The following is a 25,109-nucleotide window of genomic DNA, read 5'->3' as shown; positions in this document are numbered from 1 at the left end:
ATGTCTGAGGCTGATTTTGATTCTGATTTTGGTTCAGATTCAAATTCAAGCTCTGAGGCTGTGGGAAAGACCACAAAGGAGTATCCGTACACCAAGAGAAAATAAGGTAGTCTAGCATAATTTTGAAATATAAAGAAGCACTTCATGTTCTTCAATACAACATGTATATTGCTGAGGGGGTAAATTTTAGTTCATTTGCAATACTTTTTATTGCCAAGTTCGCGAGACACAATATTATAATGAAAATAAAATCTCAATTTTATCCGACAATTTTATTTGAGGCCATGATGGGTTTTTTCAGTGCTTTATTTGGCAAGTGGAGCCGCTGAAGGGTCCACCGACTCATCTGGAGTGCCACTTGCCACAAATTCCCTTAATCATCGCCTGGTGTAATAAATCTAATTTCCCCCAGAGCAGCCAGCCATCGATCGATCTACATATATCTACATATGCGGACACAAAAACCAATCAACTTACTGGCCATATCTCCACTCCATCCCAAAGCACTTCAGTTCACATTCAATGGCTTTGAATAAACAAGCCGAGCAGAAAACGAGCGACAAGACTGGCTGTATGGTGCAAATACAAGGAGTTATTGAACTTTGAGTTGCACAATAGTACAGTTTAGGCAAATTAAAGCAAATTTAATATTTAGTATAAAGTTGGAAATGTGTACCCAGAATGGCGACAATTGAGTTTAGATGGATATGGAGCCGTTCTCTCATCAAAGCAATCGGATTTTTAGCAAGCGGATGTGATCGGCAGATCTTAACCAAAACACAGCCCCCAGGGTCCCTGATCTCCAAAACTTGCCCAATGCCACGACTCTTAAGGCGGGGAAAAGCGAAAGAAAAACAGACAATGCCAGCCAATTACCTGCGATAACACAAATATTTCTGTAACAACCAGTTCTCGGGCCGAGTTTTCAGTTTCAGTTTCAGTCGGCCAGAAATTAGCACGTAACTTCGGGTTGAACCCCACCCCAAAACGAAAAAACAAAAAAATAAATAACCGAAAAACCGAAAACCCATTGGCACTAAGTCATAAAAATAACAATGAACAAGACACAAGACACGGTCCAAAAATGTACAACAATTTTTATTATATCTTTACTCTTTTTGGGCTATTTGGCTTTTGTTTTGTGGCTGTCATGCTCATTGAGCACGCTTTTTGCTTCTGCCCTAAGACAGGGCAGGCTGCCCTGGTAGCCGGGCTTCACTGTGCGGATTGTGCGTTTGTGCGTGCCCCTACTTACCGCCGATTTGTTGACATTAGGTCTTAAAATTTATTAGTTCTTATTGTCAATGGCCGGTGTAGGTTTTATGTGTTTTCGCTTTTTTGGGCGGGGGGCGGCAAGCCCTGGGCGTGGCCAATGGGATTTTGGTTGCCTAATGCCTCGCTCACAATCGAAACGTATCGATTCGAGCGGAATGCAATGCCGTAACAATTAAACTAGTCTCAATTAAAAGTGATCGCTCTTTATTACGTCGGCTTCTTTTTTTTTATTTCGTTATAGAACATCAACGAAATGTGTTATTTACAGCCATTAACTAATATCAAATTGATTCCCCAGTTTTCGATAAATGTATATTTCTTAAATATTGAAGCCAAATGATTAAAATATTAACGAGTCACCATAGCATCAGTCCAATAATTTATTCATCACTCTGCTCGTCCAAGGTCGAATGAGTTGGGGACCCGGAAGTGACGGAAAGTTTATGGGGAAAAGAGGTTGCAAGGGCTGCAAGGGCCAACTCAGCTGATGGTCAGGAACCCGGATCCCAGGATTTGGGCAGATACACCGCCCACTTCTGTTTACTTCTCGCCCGAGACGGCCATGGCGGTGAGGACGTAGAAGCCCGACCAACTTAAGTAGGTCACCGGCTCCCCGCTGCCCTCGCTGATCTGCTCCTCAAAGAATTTGGCCCCAAACTTGGCCATGAAGGCCAGGAAGGCCATGCCGCCCAGGTTCCAGCTGCTCTCATTGATCGCCAGATACAACAGCGAGGTGATGTTACCTAAAATGGTGAGGGTCTTCAGCGTGTCAAGGGGGCTTCCTTCGCCCTCATCTCCGCTTTCGTTCTTGCAAAAGCTGAGGATCACGCTGACGGCCAGTGGCACAATGAAGAGTCCATGGCCCAGAGCAATGTTGTTGCTCTCGGCGCCTAGATAGAGATCCACATTGACTAGTGGCAGCGGTATGATCTCCATGATCGATGTGGTCGTCTCCGTGACCTTCTTGACATTTTCATCGCCGGTCAAACCGCTAACCAAACCAAAGAGTCCATGGCAGAAACCAAAAACGCAGGCTGTGAAGGCGTACGGGTGTTCACTGGGTCCAATCTTGTAGAAACCGAAACCGGCGGCTCCGCAAAGAACAACGTTGAGCACAGAGCTCACGGCCGTGTTGTCAGACATCCTGATGTTATGCTACTAGAATATGTCTTCCGAAAATAGTGCTACAAGTATTCTTTCTCAATCTACTTGATGTTAGGATTAAATGATTCCTATAAACTTACTTTTGGTAACGCAACGCTTACCAAGCAAGTTGAGGAGTGTCTGCTAGCTCGGCTCGGGGGTTTCGTTTGATTATGCTGCTTTTCAAGGCAATTTTACCGAAAGGGAACTCAAAACTTATAAAGAAGGGACAGGTAAAAATTTACAATTTGAATTTGTTCTGATTTTACGAATAGAGTGCTTCAGTTTGACTCGAGAATGTGTCGACCGAAACGTTGAACGAGCTGTGTGATAATGCTCTACACGGAGCACTGACAAATCTGGAGAGGCCAAAGGTAAAGTCAATGCCTGCTGCCAATTTACCAAAATCTCCATTACTTTTTTACGAAAGTACCAAATGTATGCACTATATTGTTTATGGATTGTCAATTATGTACGGAAATGTCTTATATAGAAGGGGGAGAATGTAAAGCATTAAAATTTAGCATTTGTGAAACTAAAGGACAATTAATGAACATAGTTTTTACCAAAGTTGGCATTGAAAAATCTCTTCAAATTTGTTGCAAATTACAAAAATATTCATCTAAACGTTTTCAGCAAGTCTTTTTTGCACTTATATTTTATATAACTTCCTTGGTGCATTGGTTTTATATAAAAGTGATCATGTTTGTGAACAAGCAAAAGGACGAAAAGAAGAAAGAGCACAAGGAAAAAATTTCGTCGAAAGAGCCCAAGAATGTGTTGGATGTTTCCAACAAATTGCTGACCCCCACCTGGTATTGGAGTCGTTATATAAATAATCAGATTGTTCCCAGCACGGTGACCCGTAGTTTGGTGGAGGTCGCCGATCCCCAAATGTCATCTCCGATTTCCAATAGCTCAAAACTTAATATTGTGGAAAGCATTGGGCCTGAAGCCATCGCTTCGGCAAACGACGAGAAAATCACATGTCCTCCGCCGCCACTAATGTATTTGACCCGAATGGATCCCGATTTCGCTGACATTTTGACCATTGCGCGACAAGCTCGCCTGCGAAATATAAGCAGTGCCTTTAGCATCGAGGGTATTCTGCCTACGCCCCCGGAAAATGAAAACGAGAGTTCGATGCCCCATCCACCTGTCTTGGATCCCATGCTCAGAGCCGGGGGCACCTCACGCGACTTTGAGGTCATTTGGAAGCCGATGAGTGCCAAAGTGAACGTATCCTGTGCCGAGACCATTTTAAGGAAGGCGAAAAGGCGGATGGGTGAGTTCCGCTACTGCCTACGTTAAATTAAAGGATTATTAATTAACGCATAATCAGGTAATAATGAGATCGTGTGGGAGGCGACAAAGAGGTGCTGGCACGACGACCTGGAGATTCAGATAGAGTCCAGGTTCTACTTCGTGAACCGTTTCCTGTTCACCTACTTTGCCCGCAATTTTCGCGATTTTTCGAGCCAATTTTTGCAAATGCCAGTGCAAAAAGTCGAAATGGCCCTTATAGTTCGCATCTACGAATGGATGCTGAACGAGGAGGAAAACTTTGCCATTGGCAAGGAGCTGATACCTTTCTTCGCGGCAGCCAAGTGCTTGGGCGTGAAGGAACTGATGGAGCAGTACTGGGGCACCTTTTCGACGAAAGGAGGTTGCGGCATTTGGGAGATCAATGCATTCCACACCTACCTCATGGCCAGGGATTTGCGCTGCTTGGAAATCATGGTTGCAATGCAGGCGCGGTTGCGAAAGTGCTTTCTGCCAGTTGTGGCATCCTGGGAGTTCCTCGAGTTCGATGCCAATGAAGTGTACTCTTTGCTTAACCAAGACACGCTGTGTGTCAATAGTGAGGACGAGGTCTTCTTCGCCGCCTTCTACTGGTTGAATTACGCCTGGGTGGAGCGCAAGAAGTACGCCGTCCAGGTGATGCAAGGAGTGCGCTTTGGACTCGTGTCACCCTGGCTGCGCCGATCCATTTGCAATAGGTCCGAAAACGATCGCATCGGTGAGATTGGCCAGATGCCAGAGGTGAGCATCGGAGTGATTGAAAAGCAAAGGAGTTTGCGCCAGGAATTGATTGCCATCTTTAAGTGCTACATTTATGCGCTACATTTTTCTTACAGATTTGCCACTTGATCTGGGAGGGCACCCTTTTGTGTCAGGCGATCATTGCTAATAGACAGCGGGAAAGTCAAAAGGGGAAGGACGTTAGGGAAATGCTAAAAGAGTTCGAGAACAAAAAGATCACGGAGCGGTATTGGGTGTATTGCGAGGGCGTCTCGCACCATCATGATTATAGGTGCTCACGTCATCGAGAGTTGACCTTTGAAAGCTTCAAGAGGTTTCTGCACCGCCTACACTCCCACTCAACGATCTTTATGGATAGTCTACAGTATGTGCCGAATAAGAACTGGAACACCTACCGCTGCTGCATCGACGTCAAGTTTCGTCCTTATTGCGAACGAAAGTGTCCCAAGGCGCCCTTCTACAGGAAGCATTTGAACCTTAATAAATGCACAGTGCCTAGTTAATGCAATTCTGAATAATATATTACTAATAATGAATATAGTTTACCAAACTGAATTCAATGTATTAAAGTATATAACAATTATACAGGTTAATAAATTAGTCGAGCATCTATGCATATATCCAATTTGCAGTTTTCAAAAAGACGTATATCTATACACTATTTTATTGCTCGTTTCCAACGTCTTTCTTGCCGTTAAAATTTTTGGGCTTAATTATCTGGTCCAGTGACGTAGTCCGGGTCACAATCCTCAGAGTCCGTGGTGGCCACGCTAGAGCTGTCCTCCATGTTCTCATCCAATCCTGCAAATCCGGCAAACTGGCGGGCAATTTCATACCTTTGATTCGGATTGTTATCGGCATTGGCTTGGGGATTTTGGGAACCGTGGGCTGGTGCCTCCCTGTTCTGTCCACCAAAATATAACCGTACGTTTTCATCGGTGTAGTTCACAATGCGACGCCCCCGGCGGCGGACATATAGCTTCTGTTTGAGGTAGATTTTTAAGATTCCCTTAATCCCGATATAGGCGATTCCGCCGATGATGGTGCGATGCATTGGATCTTCTATGCTCCTGAAAAACACATTTCCCACGGCGGCGGCAATAGATGGCAGAAAAAAGGCTCCGCAAAGGAGTCGAGAGATGAAGATGGGTTCGGTGATGGATGGATTATGCTGGATTGGTGGCAAACTAGTGGAACTATCGCTCAAGACACCCAAGTCTCCCGTTCCAGCTTCCGGCTCCCCGGCCCGGTGGAAAAAGGGCAACTTCCGCAGAATGTTGTATCTGCTGCGCATGGCCTTCAAGACGGCATCCTCCCAGCGCACGAGTCGCATTAGGACCAAACCCACCGGAATGAAGGGCAGACCCACCAGCAGGAAGATCTCGTTCTCCATCAGCTGAACTGCGCGTTCTTGACCCAACACCTGGATGACAGTGATGGCTCCGTACGTGATGGCAGTCCAGTAAACCCAGCACATGAACATTCCGAGCGCCAAATAGGGGCAGGTCCGCCTCACAGCGAAATCCAGTTTCTCCAGAATACTGGCCAAGGGATTCATTCGGGGAAAGACGATAATATACTCAATTTGGCATTGTTGACAAACCACCGCCCGCCGATGGTTACCCTGCTGCTTCTCGTCGATCCAGCGGTACAGACAGCTCTGATGAACCCACTTGGTGGCACCGCGGCACTGGCACGGATGCACCCACTTGGCCCGCCGGTTGTCTTCGCGGTTTGCGAAACATATCCAACAGGTGCGCTCCACATCCGAAGTCGGCTGCTCGGTGTCCTGCGGAAAAGGATTAGAACCGCCACTGCCACGCGTCTCCGTATGATCTGAATTATGAATATCAAGGTCCAGGGCACATTGCAGTTCAGCCTGGGAACCCACTTGGCCAGCCGGCTGGTAGTACACCCTCAGATCGGATTCCATCAAAACCCAAATCAATACCGAGAAACGGGATTGAAAGATACGGGAAAAAATGCAATTGACTAACAAGCGTAGAGACAACGAATTTTGTATGAAATAAACTTATAACGACATTAAATGCTGAATACGAGCTGACAAGATGGAATGAATTAAGTGGCACAGACAAGATGATCGGAGTAGCCGACTCTGAAAATAAAGTAATGGAAAGCTCATCGGTCTATTACAGCTTTATCTTATACCAAATGTTTTCTTCTATTATTTTATATATGTTTTTTGAGACTATAAATATCAATCGAACTGTGTTTTCAAAAAAAAATAAAATTTGTTCACATTTTTTGTAATTTTTGATGATGATTTTTGAATTTTTGCCGAAAATCGTTTTTCTGTTATTTTGCGACTATAAATATCAGTGCTTTGATCAGAACATTTGAAATACTGGTCCAAAAATGGAATGTCATACCTCGAAGAATTCGTAATTAAATTTCCAATCGAACTGTGTTCGAAAATAAGGATTATATTTTTTTTACATTTTTTGTTAAGTTATGATAAAAAACGATAAAAAATCGACATTTTGGAAACGATCCAAAAATGGTCCAAAAAGCTCACAACGGTAGCTCTGGATAAAAAATGGCTTACTTTGGCACGGGACCTGAATCTGCATACAGTAGAAGAGCAGATCTCAAGGCACAAGAGCAGATACAGTGATAGGCTTAAAACACACCACAGCATGCTGGCAAAACGCCTACTCCCTGCCAGGCCTCTAAGAAGACTCAAAAGAAAGGGCTTTGCCAAAACAATTGGACAGCTTTAAAGACCCCCTCGATGTTTGAGATTTTGTTGTTAGTCCTCCCGCGATAAGTGAGAGATTTGGTTACATTATTTATATGTTTAATTGCAATGTTATGGTACTAGTACTGCATGTACGGATTCGTCGCTTTAATAAATTATTAAATTATTATTTTTTTAATAATAATAATTTTTGTTTATTAAGGCATACGGGGAAACTTGGAGCCCCTTTGTGTCCTTCTTTTCTATTAATTCAGCCCATTTTATTGATTTTACTACAATTACATAACAATCACAGATAACACATAGGAATTAAGATAAGCGTCAGCTTCTGCTGACCCTTGTCACAGGAGATCGGGAAATGAGATCCCTCGGTTGTCTTCTATTCAGCCTTCTTAGTGGGCGAGATCTGTTTAGAGCGCTGGCCAGCCGATTTCTGTGGCGCTCCAACCTGTCATGGTATCTGCTCGAGTGCTGGTTTATCTCGTCAAATACCGTTGCGAGTTTCAGGTCTCTGTGCAGGGTGGTGTTTCGCACAAACCACTCGCATCCGGTGATGAGTCTTGCGACCTTATTTTGTATAGCCTGGATCCTTTTCATTTGGCTGTCGCATGCCAAGCCCCAGATTTGGCACCCGTACTTCCAGTTTGGACCTAAAATCTGTTTGTAGATTGTCAGCTTGTTGGATAGCGACAATTTACTGCGCGGACAAAGTAGCCAGTAGTGCTTCGCCACCTTAGCACGTTATTATTAATAATTTAAAAAACTTACTTTGGCGTAATGTGTTGCCTAATTTTTTGCGCGATATTCCCCAAGCCGTAAGGAAGTGTTGCATACGTTTGGGGGCAATTAAGAAACACTTTTGAATGACTGCCCGAAAACTTGCTTTCAAAACAGCCAAAGTAGAAATCATAAATTCTAATTCTTTTTTATTTGTTCGATATTTCATCGATTCACATATGAATATGTAGTATTCTTTGTGTGAGTGTGTGTGTGTCGTTTCGGTTCCGTTCCTTTTCGTTTCGCACTTGTTACGGCTGCTCATCACCGGCTCAAACTGCTCTCAAATATCACAACTGTTAATAATAAGCGACTACAAAAGTTGCGCAAAAAAAAAATCTCTTCAATATAGATACAAAAAAAAGCATTATAGATAAAAAACGTGTTAGTGTTTTCCTTAGCAATTCGGGCATTTTACCAGCCCAACTTCATCGCAGTTCATGCACTTTAAGGCCACGAACTCCGCCGTAAAGTGGTTGCGGTGTACGGACTTCTTGGATCCGCTGCACGAGGGGCACGGCAGCAGGCGATATCCGCCGCACGTCTGGCACGTATACGCAGTGGCAATCGACTGAAAAAGGAGTATTACATTTCCTTAACTCATTAAAGAGAAAATATATAAAGAAATTTTTGATTTAAACATACTTTGTACGGTTTCAACAGCTGTCGTAGCTCGCCACTTTCATTCAGCCGCTCCACGATCTCGGCATCCTGTAGATGAATTCGTTTTAGATTCGTTTTTTATTCAAGAACATCTGTTTATAGTTACCCCAATGTGCTGACCCTCGACGAAGAGCTGTGGCACACGGATGGTCTCGTCGTGCATCCTTTCACGAATCTCCTGCTGGTATTCCACGCTCATAAAAACGTCCCTCTCCTCGAATTTAATTAGCAGTGTGCGCAGAATCTGTTTGACATTGGCACACTTGGCATATGTGTCCCTGATGATTCCCATGCTCGTGGTGTACAAAACCACCTTGCCCAGGTCCTTCTCCATGTAGTTCTGAAATTAGTTTTAAATCCGGTTACACAGCGAATACAATGCTAAAACACAAAATGCAATGCTTGGATGTCAATGGATTGATTCAGTATGATACACTCAACTGGAAATTTAAATACTTTGCGCAGTTAATGATTCAAATGAACCAGGTTAATTAAAGTGATGAGAATACCTTTCAGCTCAGTTTCAAACATCACGAAAGCTAATTCATTCATTTTTGTCATAAGCTTAATTGCTGATTCACATCCCCCAAATAAAATGGCTGTTACAAAAGCCAACTTGTAGCTAGGCCAATGGATCGAGGGCATCTTCGGCCTGCTCCATCGCCTTTGTCTTTAACCTTCCCCCTACGGAGCCGCAAAATGGTAACAGCCTTGGCCAAAACACTTGAGAATTGTGGTTACAAATCGCCCGCTAATTGCCAAGCAAAAATACTTGTTAAACGAAACGGAGCCAGTTTCTTTGCCATACTAATTAGCGGATTCCACTTTAAATCCACTCTGGAATAGAGAGTTCTTTCAGACAGGTTCTTTTGAGTGCCATCCATTATAATTCGCTGATACTGATGGGATATTGACTGGCGGCAATCACAACGGATCCAATTGAAAATTACGCATAGCCAATTTGTGTAAATGGCAAATGAATGTCCGAAGTGAAAACTTGGCACAATGCGAAACATTTTGCTCGATTCGGCCGACAAGTTTTTTCCGTTTCTTCCATTAGTCAGCCTGATTAACTAGATTTTCATCGGCGACGACAGTCGATACCTTAAACTCGATCGAATTTTCCGAGACGACTAGTTTCCTCAGTAAGTTGTCAAATTTTGCAATGATTTATTGGTATAAGAAACATAAATTAATAGAGCAGGACATTTGGCAACTAAACAGAGAGTTATGATGGTGAAATGTGACCTGAACATGAGAAATGGTATCAAATTAATTGCAACTGTCGCTTTTAAATCAGTCTCACAAGGGAATTTGATTTAATTAACAACAAATGAATGCTATTTATTTCACTATTTACGTCAATAATTTTCGAAATTTTAGAGGGAGGTTGGGAATCTCGAGATAGGACACATTTCAAATTTTATTTCAAATTAAAAGTCAATTGTTAACAATATAATAAATATATGTTATAACTCAATGTTTAGTCACCGCCTTTATTGCTGGAAATTTGAGATCCGAGCTTATAAAAACTGCACGGTATTTAACCTGTCGACCCTCTTTCTGCCTTTTTCGATCTGCATCGGCGCATTGCACTTGCATAAGCTGCAAGTCCACATCGAATTTCCAGCCTCTTGCCACTTCATCGGGGGTCCCATGGATCCAAGTCGCAAAATCGCCTCAGGTGGCGGTTATTTAATATATGGCATATAATATCCAAACATAACGCCGCTTGGGAGAGGCATAAACAAATGTTAAGCTGGTAAACTGGTACATTAATAGTGGCCATTTGCTGTTTAGCGTCATTTGTCGCTCCACCGACGAGAGTTCAAAGCCATTGAGTGTAATGAACATGTTCATGAGAATAAAAGCAAGAGATATGCGCACGAATATGAATGAGGCTGTGAACCGCAGGCCAAATCACTTCAAAATCTGGCCATTCAATGTAATGGAAGAATAAATAAACATGGCGCACAAGTATGAATGCGTTTAAACAACAAGGCTGTGAACTGTGAACCGCAGGCCAAATGACAACTCAAAAATCTGGGCATCTTCTGCAGAACTCCAAGCACTCAAGAAACAGCATCTTCAACAGTTTTTTATGAGCGGCGAAAGAGAAAGCAGGTCAGTTGTTCGACAAAGGAGGGGTTTTTGGCAATCTCTAGCTTTTGATCTGGGACTCAAAGGAGCCCCGAACGAAGTGCCCACCAAAAAAAAAATTTCAATTAATACGTCACACTGCGTTACATAACCCTTTCGCAGACCTTCGGACAGCCAGAAAGCGAGTATTTCGATGGCAATCGATGGATTTTGAATTTTTACCTTTTATATTTCGCTGGACAGCGGCTCACATATTCCTGAACGAAACGCATGGGAAAATTTCGCTTTTGCACAGCATCATCGATCTATTCAACGAATATAACATTTTTATTTGAGCCGAATCCCAAAGCCCAACGAAGACACTTGTCTTATTGTATTGAACTGGGGGCCGTCGACTTTTTGCGGTTAGGGTACCGTCATGATCTGTCTACAAGTCAGTTCTCACACCCAGTTATACCGATATACAAATATATATGTATATACATGCTGTCATATACATATATGCTGTCATCCCCCCTCACCGAAGCCCCTTTTCTTTTTGCATAAATTTACACACGTACGCGGGCAGAGTGGAAACATTTCACTTTCGTTCGGTTGGGTATTCAGTTTCGTATTCAGTTTCCAGGCTGTGGTATTTTTTGTAGTTATTTTTCTGCCATGCCCCGAACGAGCTTCAATTTGGCAATAATTGGAAACCTTAATAAGCCCATTTCGGGCGGCTCTCGTGGCTTTCTTTTGGCCCTGAATGCAAATTGTAATTGAAATGCAGCTAACGCCCCACAAGCTTCAGTTGCCTAATTGTACGAAATGTATCTTTATTTATTATACTCCCATACGATGTAAAAGATCGTCCAAAATATGCTACAAATCTGAATCCCAGTCACGTGCGATTTCATTTTCACTTTCGTTTGAAGGCAAACAGAAATATGCATTGGTACTCAAGTGAAAAGGTCGGTATGGTTTTGTTTTCAAGTGGATCTTCAAAGATGTAGGCAATACCAAATATTTTTTGGATAAATAGAGCTGGATAACTATTTACACAATGCCCAAATGATACTTTTTATCTAATTTTTGTGCTTGCTATTTATGACCTGAAACTACTCCATTGTCTTTTTATCTGCATAAAGTTTGTTTGTTTAATTGGGAGCTGTTAAAATGTTTGTCTGCAATTTAAATATGAGAATTAGTGGTAAGGGCGAGCCAGCCATTTTAAAGTTTTTTCTTTTAAGTTGTTGCATGGTGTTTTTGCCACATTTTGTGTATTGCTGTACAATGTTAGGGCAATTACAGGGGAAAAAGATTCAGTTTCAGTCTTTGGAAGGGGTCTTTCGTGTGCAAGTGGGCTTGTCATCGGGTCATTACACACATAAACTTTCATTTTCTGGCAATACCTATTAGTGCTTAAACTTAGACATGATTGTTCACAAAAGTATTTTGGTATATGTAAACGTGCCTGTGCTCAAACTCAAATTAGCTAAATGATATTTTAATGACACCACTCCAAATGCAAAAAAAAAACTCGTCTCTGAAACAAAAGCCAAGAGGAATCGGCTGCGGCCCATAAAATATAATTCGATCTGTCTGCTCAGTATATCCGATTTATATTGCTGTTGTTGTTGCATAATTAACGCATTAGTGGCTCTTTATTATGATAATTTGTGTTTCTTGAAAAATTATGCAAGCTGTTTTTAGCCAAATAATTTCGTATCTTTCATTTTTTTTCGTTTATTTTTTTAGCAATAATTATACATTGATTTTGGTTTCAAGGTTGGCTTTGCTAATTTGACTAAGAAAAATCACCAAACAAAAACTTGTGAGTCGCACAAGAAGTTGACATTTCATTCGAAGAGGCAGTCAAATATTTGATTAAATCTTGGTTGAAATATTAATGAACTTCAGGGGTCATCGGGGTGACAGCCCTATGATAAAGTTGTCATATATTATGTATAATCGCGAAGGTTGTTTGAAGCCACAGAGTTTTGGAAATGTACACAAGTGGTAAAGAGTAAACTATTTTAAGAATACGTACGAATAAGTATCTCGTATTTCCCGCACTCGAAACTGACACCGTGGCACTTAAACAATCAGATTGGACACCAATATTAAGTAGATGTAATAGTTGCCCAATTTCCAGGGTTAATACGCTACCCCGAGTCTGGTAAATTGATTTCGCAAACTCACATTAAAAGGGCGTTTAAAAGGGAAAAAAAGCGATATTCAATAGCCCAGATCAACCCGATGACAAGGCAAAAAATCGAGGGTATTTGAGAAGTGCGAGCGTGGCCAATTCCGGCTCAATAAAACTGCGATTCGACGCGCTTCCCCACCACCGAAAAATGGGTCAATTTATTTTGGTTTTTGTTTTGTTTTTGGAACCCCCATTTAGAAGAGAACTTTCCCAAAAGAGAAACCCGAAATCAAAAGTTTCAGAAATAAGACAACGAGACAAAAAAACAAAAAGACACTTGCAATTAGTCAGGTGGCGGATCATTTAAGGCGGAATTTATCTATCTTATCTAGCCGACTATCTGGCTTCGTACTTCCGTCAGCATTTTAGTAATTCAGCTTTCTTTTGCCTTTTCGGATTTGTATCCATATAGAGATGAAGGGCGTACACACATATGTGACATATTAAGCCGCTTTATGGCGAATCAAGCAACAACAAGCTCCGCAAAGAGACAGCGGCAGTCAGGTGTTAATTGTCTTTCGACAAAAAGAAAGAAATTTCTCAATAATAATCGTAATGAAATCAAAAATATGAAAACCCAAATAAAAAGCAGCGATGAATCACCGAAAAGTCTGGATTCACTTTCACACAGGCCAACAAACGAACCCTCACATGCAATCTATATGTATATACAATATATACAATATACATATTTTAATTCGGCATTGCATAATGCATACTATACTGCATGGTACATCTTTAGTTTCGAATGCGTCTCTGCATCTGCGAGTGTAGGTGTGAAAAAGTCAGCGACCCAAAGACTAAAGTTAAACAAAAAATACAAAAATGTTCAAAAATTACACACACAAAATGAAAAAAGAAATCCATAACGAAACCAAAAACTTTCTCAATGAATAACCCCCACATGCAATTGAATGAGTGTTTGTGTGAATCATCTGCCCAAATGGAATATTTAAAGTAGTGTGGCATTCAAATACGTCTCGTCGAATTTCTCATGCGCTAATTTAATGCAAACTAAATATTTATTAAATATTTAAAGTCTAGAAATAGTCAGCTGATTAACTGCAATCATTTTGGAATTCACATTCTAAAATGTTTGACAACAGCGCTTCGGAAATTGTTCATACATTTTGTATGCCAGTGGTGAATGCAAGTGAATTTAAAGACTTTCATTGCTTAAATTGTTCACTTAACAAAGAAATGTAATTGCAATTAATGAATTCGCTTAATGTATCCATTTACCGAATACAAGTGCAGATTGCACTTTTCCATGCCTTTTAATTGTTGAATGGGCTTTGTTTCGTTGTTATTATCATTTTAAAAGACTATATTAGTGTGTCTGTTATATTTGCAACATATCTACTGAATCGACTACCAAATTGACTTGCTTATTAGAAGAACTCACCTTCACATTGGGCTGCTGCAGCTGCAAGAAAGTGGCTACTCCATTGCGCACACGATTCTTGACACCCCTGACGGTTCCCTTGGCGGATCTAATCGTAGAATTGGCGGAGAGTTTGCCCTCCGTCCGGATGTCCCGATAGCCGGCAAAGTCCTCACCCGGCTGATCCTCCGCAAAGGGCTGCGCTTCGTACTCCGTCGAGGAATTGGAGCCGAAACTGCGGAAATTCTCGTGCTCGCGCACGTGAAAGGTATAATAGCCATCCGATTCGAATTGCAGCGGTCTGCCATCGATTTTGGTGACCAAAGGACCGGACTCTCGTTCTCGGAGTCGAATGTCCCGGAGCAGGGTGGTGGGCAGCAGGCCACCAGAGTGCAGGGAATCGCAGCTCAGGGAGGAGTTGCTGCTCTCATCGCACTCCTCGCTGTCATCGGTGAGGCTGTAGGCCCGCTGAGGAACTGGACTCGGCGGCGTCTCCAGCGGTCTGTGCTTACGGTCCTCCTCATTGACCCTCAGCCGCGTGGTCTGCAAATGCAGCTCCAGTTGCGGTGACTTCACCTGCTGCTGCTGATGCTGCTGTGGTGGCTGTGAGTGGCCCTCCAGATCGCTGCCCGTGCCACTGTCCAATGTCTCGCAGGGCGAATACTGGCCACTGGTGTCCACCAAAAAGCACAAGTGCTGCTGCATCTCCTCCACGCCCTCGTTCAGCTTGACCACACTTATCTGCTTGCCCAGAGTTCGCGGCTGACCCTGGCTTTCGATTTGAATCTTTACCGTGTTGTTGTGTTGCAATGTTGCTGCTGCTGTGTCCGCTGCTGTTGCTGCTGGCTGACTGGCGGCAATTTCACCATTGCAGCTGATTATGGTTGGTGATGTTGCTGCTGATGCTGCTGCTGCTGTTGTTGCTGTTGCTGCTATTGCTGCTGTTGCTGCTGTTGTTGCTGTTGCACCGGCAATTTCTCCGCCAATGCGCAGCAGCAACTGCGGATAGATTTTGGTGGTGCTGCCCGGTGCTGCTGCCGACTTAGCTGCAGTGTCGTAACTAGTTTCCAAATTATCTTTGGTTTTTGCTGCTGTGTCGCCAAATGCCAGCAACATGCCAGCCTGGGACTTGAGCGACATTTCAGTGTTGCTGCTGGTCTTGGCAGTTGGTGCTACTTGTGTTGCTGCGGCTGCTTCTGCTTCTGCTGTTGCTGTTGCAGCTTTTGCTACTACTACTGCTGGTGGTGGTGGTGTTGCCGCAGCCACTTCTGGCGATTCAATGATTATGGAAATACCGCGCATTGGCTCCAATCGCGACACATTGCTAGTGATTGCCGCCATGGTTCTGCAGCATCTGGTTGTTGTTGTCGATATCCGATTTCAGAGATCCAATGCCTATAACTTGTGCTTGTTCCAAGCTGATGCAATCAAGTGCCGGCTAATGATGTTGCTCCTGTGCGTTCCACTTGTTGCTGCCCCTGCCGCTGACCGTTGCCAAGTGCTTTACAGTTAGAATGACATACGTGCTGCGTGCATACGATCGCAGCATTTGCTGTTGGCGCAGTGACTGTAACTGCAGTTGGTGCTGCAAGAAAGAGGCAAATCAGAATGAGTTTTGGAGGCACCCACAAGAAGTTTTACCTGCGACTAAAAATTTGACATATCTCTACGATTTTAACATTTTACGACTTTTGGGGAAAATCTGACTTCAATAAGCAGGGTAAATGGTATTGTATCAAGAACGATTTTTGATTCTTCGCCCATGTTTCTTGTTTCTCTAAGTGTGTAAGCCGCCACACGAGCTTGACATTTAAGTCGAAGATGATGCCGAATAAATGTTAAAGGCTTTACCACCGCACTAAAAATACAGATGGGAAACCAGAAAAAAATAATAATCATAATAATGATAAACTCGAATCCGCAAAAAGCAGACGTAACTGGCAAAAGAATGCCGTAAACAAGAGGGAAACCCTGAACACCCTGAAATTTTGGCACCTGATAAAGTCGCTATCCAGTGGTTTGATTTCCTGCGACAGTAGCCTTCTTATTTTCCAGTTAGCTAACCAGGCACACTACTAATTAATAAAATGAAAATAAAAACGTTAAATATAGAAAATATACACAAAACAGATGTTGTTCAACTCGGGGTTCACATTTCGTTTTTTGCTACAAGCCAGATCAATTAGTGCAGCGACTTTTTTGGTTCGACAGGGAATGTTCTTCGAACTTAAGAACGAGTCGGGATTTACATTTAAATAGCTGGGGAACTTGAAATATTGGGCGCGCTCAGCCCGTGGCATTTTTTTTCGGTTTTTTTCTGCTTTTTTTTCGCTTTGGAATCTGGAAACTGGTTACACTTGAACCTGGTATTTCTGTTTTTCTTTTTTTTTTCAATTGTTGTTTGGAAATATTTGAGCGGCGCTTACCCGTTGTTGTTGTCGTTGCTGGTGTTGTTGTTGCTGCTGGCCTGCATTCGGCGCTTATTGCACACAATTTTCATTTGGTAGCGAAGCACACACACAAAAATAAAACAAAAATCAAACAATTCGGAAAAACAGTTTTACACATTCAGAGATTTTTATTGGGCTTTATTTTCCATTTATTGCACACGCACGCTGCCTGTTTTTTGTTTAGGGTCTTCGCTTCTGTTTTTTACTATCTTCGATTTCATTTGGGATTTCTGATGCTTCGGATATTAATATCGGCTTAAAAAACTCGCTTTTGAGAACTCGCCGCGCGTACAACCCATTCAAAATCGCGCTGGCAACTGAAACCGCAGCAACAAAGTCGCTTTGAGTTGGCGTGTTTCGCCAGGGATTGTTTTTTACTTCTTCTTCTCCACATAGTTTCCTCTCTGTCTGCCGCCCATTTGCCGACTCTTTCTCAAGCCAGTTGTTGAGGTTTTTTAATTTTTGCTTTCAAGAAACTCACAAAAAAGCAGCAGCCGCTGAAATTACCTAAAACAAAAATAAAAGAGCTGCACGTGCGCGAGGCGATGTCTCAAATACACTTTCAACAGATTGTTAACGCATTAAATACACAATTAAATCAGATCACAGTTATTGCTTTAATATTTAAGAAATTAAGAACACAATACACATTTGCTTAATTATTTGTTAAATTATATTAAGCTTTAGCTATATATTTATGTATTGATATCGTCAGTAAAATGCAAAGAAAACGAATTGAAATAGTTCATCTGAGTGGCAAGATGAGTGGCAAAGTCACATTACCCCACCGAAAAGTGCAACAAAATGCGGCGCTGAGAATTTGTTTACGTGCGCATGCGCAGCCGCAGTCGACGGCGCTGCCGCTGCCGCTGCCACTGTCTCTGCCGCAGTCGCTGCCTTTGTCGACGTCGACACTTGTCCGCCGCTTATATTATTGTTATTGTAGCTGGTCTTGTTGCTGCTGTTGCTGGTGTTGCTGGCGGCGCAGTACTCGTTTGTTGCCAAAGTTAATTGTTTGGTGCCCCAGCTGCACAGTGGAGCACCGAGAGTGCGCGGGGCACAGGCAGTGGGCAGTGGCAGTTGGATGGATGGAATGTGGCAAGGCCTCAAACTGGTTTTCAGTTTTTAGGGGCTCAGGTGCGACGATGCCGCGATTAAGACTTCAACTTGAGAGCAGGAATTCCGATTCCGCTGGCAATCAAAACAGCTCGCAGATAAAATTGGTCCAGCTCGAACCCAGAAATATGGAAACCGTACGTCCGTCTAACTGTCCGCATTACTTTGGAATCTCAGAACCTGTAGAAGCTAATAAGTTGACCCGATCTAGTCAACCAAATGAATCCCACTCCAAGGCCCACAAATCACGAACAACTGTTTTGGACACTTTGATAGATTCCTACTGTTCGTTTTCTCTGAGATGTCGCCAAGAAATTTCCGCCTAAAAAATATGTATATAAACACAAACAACAACTTTCCTTCAGAGCGGCTCAGTTGGCTGAACAATTGCCGATGGATTTCAGCTTTTAATTATATTTAATACCAAAGTGTTTATGCAAAGGAAAGAAAAACCGAAAGAAAGACGCCTCGAATTTGTGTGTGCAATCAACGGAATGTAAAGCTGCACTTGCAGTATGCAGAAAGTACGAGTGCAGCAGCCACATGCAACCAACAGGCAGTGCAGCTTGTAATTTACCGCTAATTCCATGCAGCGAGACGTCCAACGATGACGACTACTTATGTATGTATGTATGTCTATGCATACCGCCGACCGCCGACCGTTATCCGCCCCCCGTACCGCCCCCAGTTGCAGAGGTACCGCTCCGCCCAGCACAGTGGCCGGTCACTTGGCCAGTTTGTTTCCGCCTGTTGCGCTCCGCTAAAGTCACAAGGGCTGCTGCAGGCGTTGGCCAATGCAGATTACCGTTGCACATGCGCACACACTTTGCTGCACTGCGAGAAAGAAGTGCCACTTTTTAATTGCTTGCCAATGGAAATGTCTTAACACTAGCCGCCGCTGTTAAGCTGTATTTTTAAATAACTTAAATTGATTTAAACTCCATTTTGATAACTTGTATCATCTCCATTTAACAATGTAATTACATTTTTTTGTCTGTGTACTAGTAGTAAGTGAAAAGAAACTAGCCAAGCTTCACTGATCATAAAGAGAAGTTGTTATAAATTCAGGATATGTAAAGGAGTCGTAGGATTATTCAAACGTGAATAGAGGAAAGCAACAGAAAAGCATAAGGAAATCCCAATTGTGCGTAGCCAATTAAAATGCCATATGAACCTTGGTTTTTCTTATTTATTGTCATTTAGTTGCAATTTTTGTTATTACATATCAGTTGCATATTTAACATAAGTTAAACATGACAAGCTGAATTATCAATATGTTAGTTTCATTTCATGTGTTCAATGAACAATGAGAGAATTTTACAACAATTACAAGACCCTTGGGAGCTGGGAAAATAAGAATAACAATTTAGTAATAATAATCGAATTTTTTTGGTAATATGATTTGTATTGTTTATCGTAAATATATTACTATTCATATGGGTTTTCGCAAACTGTTGTTCTACCTGTGTTTTATCTGCGGGTAGTAGAAGATTGCCCATATATCTGATCTCTTTCGATTTGGTTTAAAACTCGTTTCGTAGGGGTTCCTTTATTGTCAACATCAATAACATTTAATACATGTATAATATATGTTTTCCTTTCGATCTAAATAGATGTGTATAGTATATTGATGTATGTGTAGAAATATACCATAAAGAAATGTAGAACTTATAAAAAATGCCATCAATTGCTACATGGAGGAGTGAATTTATTTTAAAGTGGATTTTGATCGATTTGAAAAATGCCCAAAAGTGTCCAGAACTGTGTTTTAAAACGAATTCACGCGCCCATTAGCTGCATTTCGAAACACGTAAATATATGTAAATATATGTATATATATATTTATACTATATTCCTTAATTTGTTAATATTAGTTCTTCAATGCTATAATGAGTCGTTAAACCTTAAGCTGCCTTCTCCAGTTATGTATATGTATATGTATATGTATATGTATATATATATCTTTATATGGTTCCTTTTCCACCTATTTGAACGGTTGCGTTTGCGATTTGTTAATGTTTGTTTGTAATGTAAATGTATAACTACAGATATACCTATAGGCCATAAGTACAATGGACTGTGGCGATGATAACGGCTACCAACAAGTAATTTTATTCGTATAACTTTCGATTAGAGCAAAACATAACGCATGTCCGATATACATATCTCTCCCCCTTCAATTACCTATAACACTGAGACGTTAAAGTGGTTTTTAAGTTTTAAGCATAGTTTCGGATGTGATATGATTTCGTGATTCCGCCTACACGAGCAGAGTAAACACAAAAAGCCGAGCTGATCACAACAGAGAATGAACTGTGGTTGGTATAGTTACATTATAGTTATAGTTAAACATATATCTCTTATAGGTGGTGCCCCTTTATGATGCCCCTCGCATGATATGGTCAAATTAAACAATTAAGTTTAGAATACAGCGTAGTTATCGAATATAGTTATCATATATATATCTTATATAGTCAGCAAATGGTGTTTGTGGCAAATTGTACGTTTTCTCTTCGATAGCGAAATCGGATATGTAGACCCTATAAGGGTGGCCATATAACAACTCTTCACTCTCTCTGCCCTTTTCGAAAAAACAAACCCGAAAAAGAAGAAAGGCAATGGAAAACAATAATCGCGTATATATATGGCCACATGCTAATGAAGTTATGCGGAAATATTTTCATTGATTTCGGCCTTTTTTTTATGCTTTTCTATAGCTTTCTGCTTGAATGAAACCGCGCATCCAGCGTCGAGTTTTACCTACACATAGTATTGCTATTTTCCTATTTTCCTTGTTGTGGTTGCTTTGCATTACATATTTTCTTTTTTTTTCTTTTCGTTTTATCTTCAAACAGTCTTTAGGACCATATAGGAGTGTTTTGATATCGACGCCGCCTAACATCGGTGAGCGCTTACTTATTGTCCATATTTACATCGAAATTCATTATATATTTCATCCGTATCTATTTCGGTTTGCTTTATGAATTCATCTGGATTTATTGTCGTTGTTGTCTACTTTTTTTCTGTTTTTCGGTTTTTCTGTTTTTCTGGTATCCTCCGTATCTATTCCTCCTCTTCTAGCGACTTTTCCGGTAGTCCATACTTTGGGCAGCACATGCCCTCCGTGCCGTCCATGTTGAAGCAGAAAATGCTGCGCTCCAGTTCGGTTGGCTCATGTGGCACGATGCCGTGGACTTCCCTTAGCTCCGCCTCGGGAAACCAGGCGGGGTCCGAGTCCTCCACCACCTTGATGCCGCACAGACTGAAATACAATATATGTATATCCGGGTATGTGTGAAATGGTCATGGAAATCCGTCATGGTTTCTTACCGCAGCACCGCCACAATCGGTATCCACAGAATGGATGAGAGTATCAGAAAGAAGGCCACGACGATGCACCAGTGGGGCCACTCCATGCCCTCAGTGGCACCCTTGGATGCAATCCAGGCGGGATAACTACTGCCCTCGGTCAGAAGTTGATAAAAGGAGGCCAGCAGGATGGTGACCATTGCACAGGGCGATAGGTACTTCCAGCAGAACATCCAGTAGAAATTCGGCCGCGATCCGGTCATCATCTCAATGTCGTCCGAGAATCGGCGCACCCCGTAAATGTAGCTGATCGAGAGGCACTCGAAAAGCGCAATGATCAGCAGCGGGAAATTGCCTGCGAAACTGTCCATCAACTGAAATATATAGCTGCCAGCCCCATTGGCGAAGCACATGGAAATCGTGCAGCAGGAAAAGCAGAGGGCCTGCAAAATAAACGATTTTAATTATTATCAATTTCAGAAGGAAGGGTAGAATTTCAGTGTAAAGCAGTGGCTAATGTATAGGAATAGCTCACCCCCACAATATATTCCTTGGGCAGGTTGGGAAAAAGCTTCATGTCCACCAGGGATGTGACCACACCCTCCAGAGTCCCGAATTGCGAGTCGATTCCCAGGGTAAAGAGCATTAGGAAAAATAGAACGGCCCACAGTTGGGCCCCCGGAAACTGATTGATTGCCTCCGTGAAGATGATGAAGGCCAATCCTGTTCCTGAAGCGCTCTGAAATAATAATAATAATTATATGCGTGCATGTGTAAGAAAAGTTAACTCACATTGGCCAGTTCCGTTTGGAGATCACAGACGGGCAGGTTGTGAGTCCTGTTCTGGGCCATCAACCCATTCCGTTCCTCGGTGCATCGATCAAAGGTCGCCGTGGCCTTAAACCCGATGACAGAGAAGACAACCACTCCGGCGAACATGGAGGTGCCACAATTGGTGAGCGACACGAGTATGGCGTCCCTGTAGCAGTTATTATTCGCCGGATTGTACGAACTGAAGGCAATCAGACCGCCAAAGGCCAGTCCCAGCGAGAAAAAGATCTGGGTGCCTGCCTCCAGCCAAACAACTGGGTCCAATAGAGTTTCCCATCGAGGGGTAAACAAGTGTGCTACCCCATCTGCAGCTCCCTTGAGAGTGATACCTCGAAAAAAGAATATTATGAGCACCACATACGGGAATATAGCCGTCATATAGACGATCTTGCCGGATGACGTGATGCCCTGGACCATGCAGATGTAGACCAAAAACCAGGAGACGATTAGCGCAATGGCCATGTGGTAATTGAAGTTCTCCGGCAGATCCACACTCTCCGAGCATTGCAATGTGGTGCGATACCAGTAGAATTGCGTCGGCGAGGAGGCCACACACTCCGGTTCATGGTCGTAGGTAAAGTTCTTATACAACCTCGTCGGACAGTCGGCCCAAGGCAATGGCGATTCGAAACTGTGTAGCAGATAAATCAGGCACCAGGCGATTATGGTGTTATAGTACAGCGCCACTATGTAGCTGACCACCGCCGATGAGATCCCGATGCCGCCTAGATACGGCGACACTTGGCTCCAAACGCCAATGGCTCCTTTTCGCAGTCGCTGACCAATTGCCAGTTCCAGGTAGAAGATCGGTATGCCCTGGATGCAAAGCATTATGAAGTAGGGCACCAGGAAGGCACCGCCGCCATTCTTTTGGGCCAAATAGGGAAAACGCCACACATTTCCCAAGCCAACGGCATAGCTGTGGCGAGTTAAAAGTTACGTTAAGTAATTTAATGGCGTTACACCGAAGCATTAATACATTGCCTTTGGCTATGAAACATACCCGATGGTGGCCAGCAAGAACATGATCTTGCTGTCCCAGCTCTCCCTCTCCTCGCCCTCCTTCTCGCCCTCGACGATGTCCTGCTGATCCGACGAGGCAGCCGCAATGGCCACCAGTTCGGCCTTGGCCTTCGAAGTGCTCGCCTCGGAGCCGAAGGGCGGCGGATCCTGTTCCAGTTCCGAGGACTCGTCGAAGGCGTCGGACATGAAGCCCTGGTTGGTGGCCCCATAGAGCGGCTGGTGGTGCAGTGATGTGTGGTGGTGGTGGCTGACGCCATGCTCCTTTGTCACCAGGCGACCTCGGAATTCCTGGAAAATTAACTAATTTTATTAATCACACTAAAAAGGAGGAATTTAAAAAAAAAATTAGTCAAAATACCCAGAGTTACTCTCAAGTATTAAATTAAAAATTTTATTAATCGGGTAATCTTTAATTAACCTTTTTTCTGCGCTGAATACCACATAATCTGTGCTTCGCCCTCTAGACTTACCCTCAATTCCAGCTGATCGATGCTCTTTTGGCTTTTGAGCACAATATCCCGGGAGCTTTGGCGACGCAATAGCTGAGCTGTGTTGGCCATGATTGTGTTTAATTATTATTCGATTTATGACAGGGTATTCTAGGTATACGAGTGGGTGCTGTGCGGGTGTGTGTAGGTGCCTAATAGTGTTCTAAGTCCGTGCTTCCGCTTCTCTATTCTCGATGTCCTCTGATTTCACTTTCCTCGGCGCCACCTAGTGTTGCGTTCAGGTAACTAGGAACTCACTGGACATTTTTCGTAGCATACTTTTTCACGTGTCTGTATTAATCGCATTATTATCCCCTTGCTGTTTACTTTCAGTTTACTTTTAGCTTATTTCTGCGTTTTATTGTTTTTTTCTACGGCTTGGTGCTTTTGTTAGTGCTTAATTGCAGGTGATAACGGTGCATTAGTAGTAGACGCCATCGCAGTGCCGCAGGCTGCTCTTTGTAGTGATATAAGTATTACTAATAATTGTATTTAGCATGCATGCACAAAGAAAAATTTATATGGAAAATGAATTCAGTAAAAAAGTTTAATTCTAATAACTAATATATAGAACGTATTTATAAACCAATGTAGACATTGTTTATTTATTTGTACTTATTTAAACTTTGAAATAACTTAACCGTTTATAAAGCAAATATGCTACTTAATGGATTCCTCAAAAGTAGTCAATACAGTTACACATAAAGTTGATAAAATAAAAAAAGAGGATGACAGACAGTTCTCATTAAATAAATAATCAAATTCAATAGTTCGTATTTTTTAACGTGTGCTTTCCATCAATCAAATCATGCAAAAAGAAAAACACACACACAGCAGGACATGTGCGTGGTTCGCGTGACTAGGTCCACACAATAAATCAATCAAAGGGAGTCCTTCCCACCCACCGCCCCCTGAACACTTGCCGCCCACTTGCTAATGCAGCTTAATGGAATTCACTTTCTTTTCGGACCTGCAATTAGTGTAGGCTGTGTTTCTTAGGGCGATGGGAGTAGTTTACATTGCTGCCATGGAGACCCTATTCTTCATAACTCTATATGAGCATGCTTTTAAGGATACTGATTTTGGGAAACTTTGGCAGTTTTACTTTTTTGTGCCCTCCTCAAAGGCGAGTTATATCCTTTCAGACTGACTTTTTTGTTCCTCGTTGAAATCTGACTTATATAACCGAAGCAAGCACTCGCGAAAAATTGAAGTCGCACTAAAACAAACAGCGAAGTCAAGGAGTCCAACAGGGCGAAGCGAAGGGCGCGGGGGCTATTCGTCGATTATCCTTGGATTAACAGTTGCAGGTGGTTGCATTAAAACCTATTTAAAGGCCGATTCCGTCGCTCCTTTCGCTATCCCGTGATTCTGATTGGGATAACGTAACGCTGTGTCGTAACGGGACGTTGGCAGGAAACTGTTGAGCAGCAAAGGACGTAATAACCGAATGGCAGAACGAAAAGGATAACGGTTAACGGGGGAGGCGACGACGGGAGAGAAAGGAGACAAAAAGAAAAGAGCAGCGCAGACGCGGCACGCGGCACCTGAATCCAAGAGAGAGGGAAGATGGTAAACAAAAGAGGGAGATACATAAAAC

At 42.6% G+C, this 25,109-nt stretch overlaps 5 protein-coding genes across 6 annotated transcripts; 1 reads left to right on the top strand and 4 right to left on the bottom strand.

Moving 5' to 3' along the window:
• Window positions 1-1,631: 1,631 nt before the first annotated feature.
• Window positions 1,632-2,754, bottom strand: LOC6524319. 2 transcript variants are annotated; one of them, XM_015190122.3, is made up of 2 exons: window positions 2,541-2,754; window positions 1,632-2,480 (listed from the first exon to the last, which is right to left on the bottom strand). In XM_015190122.3, the coding sequence occupies exon 2, from the start codon at window positions 2,416-2,418 to the stop codon at window positions 1,816-1,818; it is 603 nt and encodes a 200-aa protein (XP_015045608.1). In that variant the 5' UTR covers window positions 2,419-2,480; window positions 2,541-2,754; the 3' UTR covers window positions 1,632-1,815. The 2 variants fall into 2 exon arrangements, with proteins under 2 accessions (XP_015045608.1, XP_002100178.1); XM_002100142.4 differs by having other exon boundaries at window positions 1,632-2,459; window positions 2,520-2,753.
• A 103-nt stretch (window positions 2,755-2,857) lies between these two features.
• On the top strand, window positions 2,858-5,081 carry LOC6524318. Its single transcript, XM_002100141.4, has 3 exons — window positions 2,858-3,703; window positions 3,761-4,461; window positions 4,557-5,081. Exons 1-3 carry the CDS (start codon window positions 2,875-2,877, stop codon window positions 4,962-4,964), a joined length of 1,938 nt encoding a protein of 645 aa, XP_002100177.3. The 5' UTR covers window positions 2,858-2,874; the 3' UTR covers window positions 4,965-5,081.
• LOC6524317 (E3 ubiquitin-protein ligase MARCHF5) lies at window positions 4,998-6,542 on the bottom strand. The gene has a single exon (XM_002100140.3). The coding sequence runs from the start codon at window positions 6,392-6,394 to the stop codon at window positions 5,171-5,173; it is 1,224 nt and encodes a 407-aa protein (XP_002100176.2). The 5' UTR covers window positions 6,395-6,542; the 3' UTR covers window positions 4,998-5,170.
• A 1,541-nt stretch (window positions 6,543-8,083) lies between these two features.
• Window positions 8,084-16,096, bottom strand: LOC6524316 (glutaredoxin domain-containing cysteine-rich protein CG12206). The gene is made up of 5 exons (XM_002100139.4): window positions 15,934-16,096; window positions 14,314-15,877; window positions 8,727-8,960; window positions 8,603-8,668; window positions 8,084-8,528 (listed from the first exon to the last, which is right to left on the bottom strand). Exons 2-5 carry the CDS (start codon window positions 15,631-15,633, stop codon window positions 8,355-8,357), a joined length of 1,794 nt encoding a protein of 597 aa, XP_002100175.1. The 5' UTR covers window positions 15,634-15,877; window positions 15,934-16,096; the 3' UTR covers window positions 8,084-8,354.
• Window positions 16,097-19,375: 3,279 nt separating this feature from the next.
• On the bottom strand, window positions 19,376-24,948 carry LOC6524315 (sodium-dependent neutral amino acid transporter B(0)AT3). The gene is made up of 6 exons (XM_039377408.2): window positions 23,492-24,948; window positions 23,002-23,309; window positions 21,960-22,917; window positions 21,703-21,906; window positions 21,189-21,610; window positions 19,376-21,120 (listed from the first exon to the last, which is right to left on the bottom strand). The coding sequence occupies exons 1-6, from the start codon at window positions 23,579-23,581 to the stop codon at window positions 20,922-20,924; spliced, it is 2,181 nt and encodes a 726-aa protein (XP_039233342.1). The 5' UTR covers window positions 23,582-24,948; the 3' UTR covers window positions 19,376-20,921.
• Between the last annotated feature and the right edge of the window lie 161 nt (window positions 24,949-25,109).

The sequence above is a fragment of the Drosophila yakuba genome, chromosome X, assembly GCF_016746365.2.
Source record: "Drosophila yakuba strain Tai18E2 chromosome X, Prin_Dyak_Tai18E2_2.1, whole genome shotgun sequence".
NCBI classification, from domain to species: domain Eukaryota; kingdom Metazoa; phylum Arthropoda; class Insecta; order Diptera; family Drosophilidae; genus Drosophila; species Drosophila yakuba.
This window is presented reverse-complemented; position numbering and strand designations above follow the sequence as displayed.